This window comes from Aphelocoma coerulescens, chromosome 3 (genome assembly GCF_041296385.1).
Source record: "Aphelocoma coerulescens isolate FSJ_1873_10779 chromosome 3, UR_Acoe_1.0, whole genome shotgun sequence".
NCBI classification, from domain to species: domain Eukaryota; kingdom Metazoa; phylum Chordata; class Aves; order Passeriformes; family Corvidae; genus Aphelocoma; species Aphelocoma coerulescens.
This window is the reverse complement of record NC_091016.1, coordinates 29,041,023-29,050,811: the sequence shown is the minus strand read 5'-3', so window position 1 is coordinate 29,050,811 and position 9,789 is coordinate 29,041,023. Positions and strand designations below refer to the sequence as shown.

Here is a 9,789-nt window from a genome sequence, read left to right as displayed (position 1 = left end):
TGACACCACCGCATATCCTACCCTTTAATGTTTTATGGGTTAAACCATAAAGATCCACATGAAGGCCAGAACTCCATTGCAAGTCTTCTGACTGAGGCACAGAACAGAAAAATCTGAGTGCACAGATGTGGTGAACAAAGCAGGGATTCACCCTCCACATAAATGAGGAGCTTCAGAAATATGAAAGAATGCAGAGGAAAGCTGCACTGACCCATGTGGCACAGCTACTCTGGCTGTGTATACACCTGCCAGACATTCCCACCACACCTAGTGCTGGGGAATAACCACCAGAATGTTGGTAGTTTTACATTAGCAAACTAAATAGTCATGTCTAATTCGTGGCGAAAACAGCAACCACTCTGCAAGCAAATGTTAAGTTCTACTGGGTGGTTAAGAATCTGCAAGAGCAGACCTGTTGTTGGGTTACACAAGTACTTCTCTATCAGCAAATCATGGAATGGTTTGGGTTCGAAGGGACCCTTAAGATGATCTAGTTTGTCAAATTAAATTGATGTTTCAAACAAGATTCTCTCCTATGAAGTAAAAACCATCTAGAATTCCTCCTCAGATAACATTCATAGCCCAAAGGAAACAAATGTTTTGAAAACAAGCTGTTTTCTAAGAATGTATGTTTTATGGCATTTCAATCCAGAGAGAAAAAATAAATATGTAAAACATATGCCAGACATTAGTTTCAAAGGATATTTTAAAATTTATGAGTCTGAGTTAGTGCATGAAACTTACACCACCTTAAGTGAGCAACTCCTACACCGGCAGAGCATTGTTAAGGTTTAGATGGAGATACCTCCTAAGCTTCAAGAAAAGAAGGATTTACTATTTAAAGGACAACTGCTCCGCCCCAAAACACAGATGCTAATACCCTGGATGGTGTCCCATCCTGGACAGCAGTCTCAGGGGATCAGTTTATAACAGTTTCAAGGCAAGTAAAGTGTTATTTCAAATGCCATACCCTGACACAGGCCTTGCAGGAGCTGGTGGACAAGGCATCCAGCTGCTCAGGCAGAAAAGAACATATAAATTATGTTATTCTGACCCACCCCACTCATTAGTCAAAACATAACATTAAAAGTAACCTTTGATAGGTCACTTACTTAGTAGGAAGAGACAGCATAAAATCTTTGTGCTCTTTTGTTAAAAAATATTTACAAGTGCAGAAAAGAAGGCACTGTTTTCCCACATATACAGAATATCAATACTTCCTTTATCAACAACTGTGCATTACATACAGCATCATTTTAACCTACAGGCTGTGAATCTGTACATTTTTCACCTGAAAAGTTTTTCACATCAGATTTTAAACAAATCATTTATATATATTCATTCTTTATATTGTCAGAAGAGTAAAGTATGGTAAACACGATGACCAAAATATCTTTCTTTAATAATAGAATTAATTCAGTTTGTTTTATTTGGTATCAAAAGTACCTATTTTCATCATATAGCATCTTATGCGTTTATCATAAACTACCTGTCATAAACTAAAAGTTTGTACAACAACTGTTAAAATACTTTTTCAGTAGGTTCTAGCTTAAGAGAGGAGGCACAAGTATCTGCCTATACATTTAATCTTATTTTCAAAGATAAATACATCTGTTACAGTTTCAACGCATGCCCAAGATTTGTCTGCTCTTCAGTTGATAGTTTTTTTCCAGTTCAGACAGTGCTTGAGCCCGTAGATTTGCAGCATATAGACGCCTTTTGAGATCAGAGCTTTTCCCTTTGGAAAGGAAATAGTTTTCCATATTATGAGGAGGCACAGCTTTCTCTTCACTTCCATCAAAGAATGAGTTCTTCTTGGTTGTAGAAAGGGGAAGCAGGAGCGCATTATCTTAAGAAATCAAAAAGTACTGCATTAGTGCATCTTCCAGCATTTATTGCTTTTAACCCTGGTGCCCATTTTGTCATCTACCTAATTTAAGTGATCTAATTAAATGCATCTCCATTAATAGCAACAACTCTTTTCTCTTTTTTGAGAAAAAAATTGAAAACAAGCCTTTTAAATGACGGTGGTAAAAGGATATATGCCATAGTAGTTTTTAGGGTGTACCTCCCAATACCAAAGGAAATATTAGTTGATTAAGAAGAGAAGACATGATGTTTCTTCTGAAGGACAGAAATTAAATAAACAGTAACATAAGCCTGTTCCAAAAGAAAATGGAAAGAATTAGACATTAGGAAATTCCTAAAGAATTTTCAGCTTTTAAATTTTTTTCAACTACTGAAAAAACCTTGTCTTTTCTTCACAGCAGGGGCAGACTCCACCTGTCCAGTGGTCTTTGTACATTACCCACCTTGTTTCAACTCTATCCTTGTATTAAGTCACTGGGGTACAAATTAGGCTCTGACTTGATGAGTAATGAGTTCAGATGCATTAAAAATTAGCAAGTTACTTTCACTGCAGCCTCCAGAACAGGAATTTTCATAGTGTATCCTACAGCATGCCACTATCAAAAGGCAGTTAATGACTCAAGAGTACAAAAACTACCATCAAAAGCTATTATAACAGCTGAGTTGCCTCTCATAAGAGCCAACTTCACAAGGCCCAACTTAAGGTGTGATTTTTATTTATCAAAGGTCTAACTATTCTAAGTTTAACACTAAAGCCTTAATTGTCAATTTATGAGGCTACAGCAAGAATGATATAAGCACTAAAGAGCAAGAAGGAATTTAAAAAGCCAGCAAATATTTCAGCACTTTCTAGCTTCATTACTGTAAGTCAGATCTGTTTTAACATTAAATGGTTCACTAAGAATCAGAAAAGCCCTGCAAAAATAGGGTAGCATCCAGGCCCCTGTCTTAAAAACCAGGATTTTTGGTATTCCATTTTACTGTCAAGTGAACCCCTCAATGGACTTCTAGGAGAACTTAGGGATCTAAGAGATGTGTGAGATGCAATCCAGTTGTGAAAAATATAGCCATATTTAAGCAACTGAAAACACAAGCAAGCAATGGTGGTACCAAGATTGGAGAAACACTTGGTCCATTTATATGAGAATAGGCATAATTGTAGTGGAACAAGAGCACACTGAACTGAAATGGAAGAGCAGCAAAGCACATGCTCTACAGATATTGCAAGGTTTGGACAGTTTTGTAATAACTATGTTCACTTTTCTGAATTATCTATCTTGAGGTATTAACCACCCAAACTGGTTTTGCCTATCCTCAAAAACTAATATACCTGGTAAGGTCAAAATATCATGTAAAGGGGTGGGAAATGCAGAAGAGAACAGAAGCAAGAGCAGAAGCTCATTTGCATTCAGTCATCCAGTTTTAGATGCAACATCAGAAAGCCAAAAGCAAGTTTGTTCTCAAATTCTTTACTGTGCTGAAGTCAGACAAGATGTTGAGACGGGTGGAATTCTCAAAGCTGACAAATGTTAGAGACTGCTCAAGGAGCACTCACTTTCTAGGGGCATTTTACTTGTGTTCTTTCCTGCTGTGATAGGCACTTCTTGAAAAAAAAAAAACAAGGCTACTTCAGTTTTATTTGCTTTGGAGGCAGTGACATGCTTATCTTGCTTTATCAGACCAAAACTAAATGAAGAGAGTGTTACTGCGTGTTAAAGAGTGTTCACATGTCTTTGTTCCAGAGTGCTACTTCTGACCCAGCCCTTCACTATTCCTACCACTATCTAAAAAGGTATTTAGATACTTGAATATTATTTTTAATAATAAAAGATGGGAGCAATAAACAGATGATACTGCCCCTTATGATAGCAAGGATTGAACAACCGAGTGAGTATCAAATACTACTGTAAAACAGATTGGACTAGAGGCAGTCAGGAAGTCTTTTAGCACATTTTCAAATCTGAGTTTTTCTTTCTATAATAGCAGTGTGTATTCTTCATAGTTTATACAATGCACCAGGCACACCTGGGTCCTTTGCAACAAATAATATTTCCCATGTTGAAGCTTTTGCAAGTTTAATGAAAGCTGAATTTATTAGAAGTGTGCAATTTTATTAAAATTAACTAAATCAAAGGTCCATAAAAAGACATCCATACATAAAATAAGTGCAGCTCTGAGAAAGGTTTGGGTTACAAGCAGGCACTTCCCTTAGCTCACCACAAGAACCTAATTTCCCAGACAGCACAAGACAGCAGTGCAAACAGTGCTAACTCAGACTTATGTTGAGCATCACTCATTAAGTCCTTCTGCAAAGCAGAAAATCAAAAGTCTCTTCCCAACCGTGCAGCCATAGCTGGGCTTTGCATTGCCCCATGGGGGCTGTGCCGAGCACGTTGAGCACCAGGGGCTTTCTTCTGGTCCCACCAGCCTACATTGACCTGAGCAAGCGCCTTCTTGCGTATTTGCATACCTGGACCTTCCGCACAGGTTACCTCCCGCTGCTGCTTGTGGAGATTGCACCTCTTCAGCAGGTTTTCAGCTCTGGTTTGGGAAGAGAAGTTTAAGCTTTTTGTTGCAAGACTGTAGAGTTTCTAATGTAGACTATTATAGGTTAGTAAGGTACCTAGCAAGTTTGTCCTCTGCCAGTCTCTCCCGAACGCAGAGTTCCCGTTCTTTCTCTGGAAGTAGAAATATGGTAGTATGCAGTGTGAACATGTAAATGTTAGAGTGACTCTGCATGGTGGGCTTTTCTTACAGGGAAAGACAGCAGTAATAGCCAGTGAGATGCACCCCCATTTCTGATTCTATGGCTCTAAGCAAAGATAACTGCTGCGTAGATACAACTGTATCAATGCACTAATAAAGCATTGACAAGTACTCTGAAATGCCAGGCATGCTTCTGTTCCAAAAACTCTGACATGTCTGCAACAATGAAGAGATAGCAACTTTCTATTCTACACATTAACTCGTGGCACACATGACACCAGATTTAAATGTTTATATACCAGATACTATAGCTCAGCTATGACTAAACACCCTGCTTACAACAGTAGCAGCTGTTATTCAGGGTTGGAAAAAAATCATACATATGGTTAAAAACTGTATTGCAGAGCCTACTGCATATGCAAAGAGGTATCTTATGTGGGCAGGAAATGCCAACACCTGAGGACCAGCCATCTATAGTCTCACAGGTAAGCTAACCTGTGGGGTGCAGCTTTTATAAAAGCAGTTGACAGTTTACTCAAAGATTTTTTTTTTCCCCAGCATCAAGCTCACCTTAGGTTACATGTTAGTATAGGCAATGTTTACTTACACAGCAGGTGAGAAACAACCTAGACTGCACAGCGCAGACCCTACTTTTCTGTATGCTTTCCTAACTGCCACTCATGTTTAATAATCTTCACAAACCAGACTTCCATATCTAAACTGCCAATTATATCTTAGTAATTTAAAACAGAAGCTAGTATAGCAGAGCAAAGCTCTGAGCATTCTTGGTTTGGTCTTTAGACAAAATTCCAGTGGTGCATGCAGGACTACAGTATCCCACTGCATTAAAATGAGGGTTCTGAAAACTGTCTACTTTTTCTTCTTCCAACTGAATCAGAATCCCAGTACCACCCCCATCCCAAAATGGAATATCATACGCTCCAAACGTTGTTCTCTCTCTTTAATGGCTTTCTCTCGCTCCTGTAATTGTTGCTCCTTCCATTTCAGCTCATTCACTGCAGCATCTGAGTGTTGCAGCCTTTCTGGCTCCCATGGTCTCAAGCCTCTTCTATCAGAATTCTGTTTTTGTTCTTCTACCACCAAGTCTTCTATCAAGGGGTGCTTCAGAATTTCTTCAACAGAAGGTCGGCAGTAATCCTAAAGGAAAGACATTACCAACATGTTCCATCTGTAAGAAGAAATATTAAGGCCAGAGATTCCCAAGCAAGACCAGCCGAGGTGCTACGAAGTGAAGGACAGATTGGAGGAAACAACTTAGGAAGGAGTAGCACAACCAGATGATAAAAGCCAAGGGAGGAGGCTGCTACCAGCCTTCAGATCCAGAGCTGCAAGTCTCTGTCTCCCAGCCCAGGCACCCTCTCCTTGTCAGAAGGGGGTGGGTGAGCGTGCAGAGGCAGCTGTCAGCAGATTCCTCAGCTAACAGTCTGCTAACAATCCATACCTGCTGGAGGCTTGGGTGCTTGATACAGCTTTGTTGTCCCATGCCATGTTCTTCTCAACACCCCCACACTAGCAGTGGGGGAACAAGCTATACATTACCCATATAAAGCAAACCCCAAAATGAAGACAGAACAGCCCCTTCCAACTTCCAAACACACTGGAACTATTTTAACCCTGAAATTATAAGACCTCAATAAGCATGCTGTAAGGAAATCCTGTGTAAGTAAATACTGAGGCAGCCTTTTGCCATCCTGTGACCCTGGCATGACACTTGAGCTGCTGCCGCCTTTGTTTGATGGATTCAGAGCACAACTCCTCCCTCCTTCCCCTACAAGTGACACTGCCAGTGACAAGGTGATAACAACCACTACTTCAGGTTGGTTTGTTTCATAAGTGAAAAGAAAAACCAGTATTTCAGTTCTAGCCCAAATTATAGGTGGAAACATTAGTAATTGATTCTTACCTTTACATTCAGCATCTCCCTGAGAAGGTCATTCAGCTCGTCTGAGTAACGATATGGTATTCGCCTGAACCTCCCTTCCCTTATCTTTTCTGACAGCTCCTTTTGGTTGTAAGCTGTAAATGGAGGCCTGAAGAAGAAAATTTTTCTTGGATTCTTTCACTAGTTTTACAGGACTTATTTTCAGCAAACAAAAGCATCAGACTATGAAAAAACCCTGCAATCAAGGTTTGTTTTGAATACCTCATGTTGAGACCAACACAGAAATAAAAATCTAGGACTAGTCTCTGAAACCTTTAAGCTTTTATCTATACAAAATATAATCACACCTACATTAGCAGTTATGTTTCCACATTGGTTATCACACTACCATACTTACGAGAGAGCACATAATTCATACACAAGACATCCTAGAGACCAGATGTCAGATTTTTCATTGTATGACATGTAGTTCATTTGTTCCTAAAGAAAGAGAACAATCTTAGGTTTATTAATGAAGACATGGTTCCACTATTGCAGGATAATCAGCTACTATTCAAACCTGAAATAAACCATTATATACTGGAGTTACTTCTAATATTCCATCCTAATTAATATCCATATCTAGTCTTACTAGAAGGATTTTAACAATTTGTGGCAGTACTACACTGTAGAAGACTGAAGTGTTGCACCAATCTTTAACTGATGCAACTCTATTTCAGTCAACATTAATCTTTCCCACACAAAATGCCCTGTGTCAGGGAAATAAGTCATTCCTTCTCATTTCCACTACAAATTAAAATCCTGTCATCAGGAGGTAATTTAATAAGCTCTTTACCTTAACTCTATGAAACATAAAAGCCCCCTAACTTGCCTGTTCTTTTACAGGAACAATATACTCCAACAACTCTAATGTCCCAAGAATATAACAAAACTTATACAGTGAAGAGCAACTTTAATTAGAAGGAAATTGATTGTGTGGGGAGGAAAGGAGATGAAAATAACTGCAAAATAACCTTGTCTCCAGAACATACATAGTCTATAAAAAAAAGTCACCTGCATTTAAGACCAATAAGGCTTCATTAAAATCTCCCAAACAATCATGGACTCTGAGACCAACACAGCACACCTTGGAGGGGCAAAATGAAAGATCATGTATAGAGGGGAGGTCTTACTGGGGACATGTAATATGGAGTTCCAACAAACGTTCTGGCAAAGCTGGTGTCATGGTGCAATATCCTAGCCAGTCCAAAATCTCCAAGTTTCACATTCTGTTTGCCATCTAGAAAGACATTTGCTGGTTTCAGGTCACGGTGCACAGTGACTCCACCATCGCTCCGTCTGTGACACTCCTTCAAGGCCAATGTTAATTGAGTCAACACTCGGAGAATAAAGCTTTCTTCCAAGAAATGCCTGAAAAATGAACACATTGTTTAATGGGTTTTCTGAGCACACATCAGTTTGATTAGTCACTGCCAGTCCTAGCTCCATAACTCTTTTAATACTACTATCATAAAATGCCACTGAAATAGCCACTATCAGCAACAGGCATCTATGCATTCTCCTTTAAAACTGATTTTTTAAGAAAATTCACTGCAAATATGTTAGAAGACATTTAGACTCTTATTGCAGAAACCCTGCAGTACTTCCTTCCTTCCCCAAACCATCTAACAAACACACAGCATTTTCACTACTTACAACACAAATATCAATATGATGCTTGTACGATGAGATCTGCCCCTTTGATCACTTAAGATAACAGTATGTTGTCACCTGTTAATAATGAGCAACATACACTAACAGCCAAAACAGGGCTGATTTTTTAATACAAACTTCCTTAAACGAAAACACTGATGCTGGGGGGCAGCTGCAGAACTGTTTTAGACTGTTCTCCCAAAGTAAAAGAAGTGGTATCGTGTACTTGTTTGACCTAAGAACGTGAAAACTGATACTATACTTACATAGGATGCTAAGTCTAAGCTTAGACCAAGGTGAAGCCTTATCAACTTGATGTCTCCCCAAGCTTTATATATAGGCACATAAAGTAGCTTTTCACATTGTGTTCAAAATCACTCCTCTCTTCCACATATTTTGGTGTTCCAATAAAATACAGGGTCCCAGTAGTTTTACTCATGGGGAAGGCCAGAACCCACAGAGCAAGCTGCCTGTCTACAAGAGCTGTGACCTCCTGGTTCATGTTCTCAACCCCCTTCATAGCCAGAAACCCCTCAACGGCTTCTCCCTCACAGGAGAGCTCTGGGGTACCAACATCTGGGCACCAACATCCAGCCCAGTGATGCATTCAATAGCACAATTCCCATCGCTGTTGTAACTTTGCACAAAACCTTTCGCATTTGAAAAGAGTTGTTGGGTCCAAAGGGTTAATCCCGAAACTGCTCAGGAGTTACAAAATAAGCTTCCCTTCTCTCTGGACTGCCCAAGACTCGTGCAAGACATTCCGAACGTGCCACAAACACACTTCACGTGCCTTTCTTTCGCGCGCTTGGCGATCAAGCTGGCCAGGTCTCCCCCATCGCAGTACTCCATGACGATGTACAGGGTGGTGCTGCTCCTGTCGATGATGCGATCGTAGTAGCGCACGATGTTCGGGTGCCGCAGCTCCCTCAGCAAGTTCACCTCCGACACGAGCATCTGCTTCTCCGACTCCGTCATCGCGCCATAGTCCAGCTCCTTCCATACTAAGATCTGCGGAGGCAGAAACACCCTGGGGAGTGACTGGGACGGCGGCCAGGGCCGCGCAGGGGGAAGAGGGGCTGCCAGAGCCGCTCGCTCGCGTGTCGCGGAGAGCCGCCAGCACCGGGCACGGACGCACGGCAGCGGCAAAGCTGCGCTGCTCCCGCTGCCGCCTGCTCCTCCTCACCTTGCCGTCGGCCTTGCGGCGCACCTTGCGGCACTTCCCGTAGGAGCCGGCGCCGATGGTGAGCAGCACCTCGTAGTCGTCGGGGCGGCCGGGCATGGCGGGCAGCGCACGCACGCACCCCGCTGGGCCGCGCAGGCCGCTGCGCTCGCGCCGCGCCGTTCAAACGCACCGCCCCGCCCGCCCATTGGCCGCACCGCCCGCGCGCGCCGCCCGCCCATTGGCTGCGCCGCCGTAAACAGCGCCCGCGCGGCCCGGCGGGTACGGCCGTTACCGCCGGGGGCGGGGCCCGCGCCCACAGCGAGCCGCCCCTCGCCCCGCCCCGGGCTGAGGGAGACGCCCTGCGCAACTTTCCCCATTTTTTACTTGTTTTCCGCCACGTTTCCTGTTTTCCGTTTTTCTTTCTCTTCCCTTTGCTTCCCTTCTTCCTAATTAG

General features: G+C 42.0%; 1 protein-coding gene across 1 annotated transcript; it reads right to left on the bottom strand.

The window, feature by feature from the left end:
• Window positions 1–1,568: 1,568 nt before the first annotated feature.
• Window positions 1,569–9,509, bottom strand: NEK2 (NIMA related kinase 2). Its single transcript, XM_069009585.1, has 9 exons — window positions 9,357–9,509; window positions 8,964–9,181; window positions 7,651–7,888; window positions 6,876–6,958; window positions 6,500–6,626; window positions 5,514–5,733; window positions 4,493–4,547; window positions 4,340–4,410; window positions 1,569–1,849 (listed from the first exon to the last, which is right to left on the bottom strand). Exons 1-9 carry the CDS (start codon window positions 9,450–9,452, stop codon window positions 1,623–1,625), a joined length of 1,335 nt encoding a protein of 444 aa, XP_068865686.1. The 5' UTR covers window positions 9,453–9,509; the 3' UTR covers window positions 1,569–1,622.
• Between the last annotated feature and the right edge of the window lie 280 nt (window positions 9,510–9,789).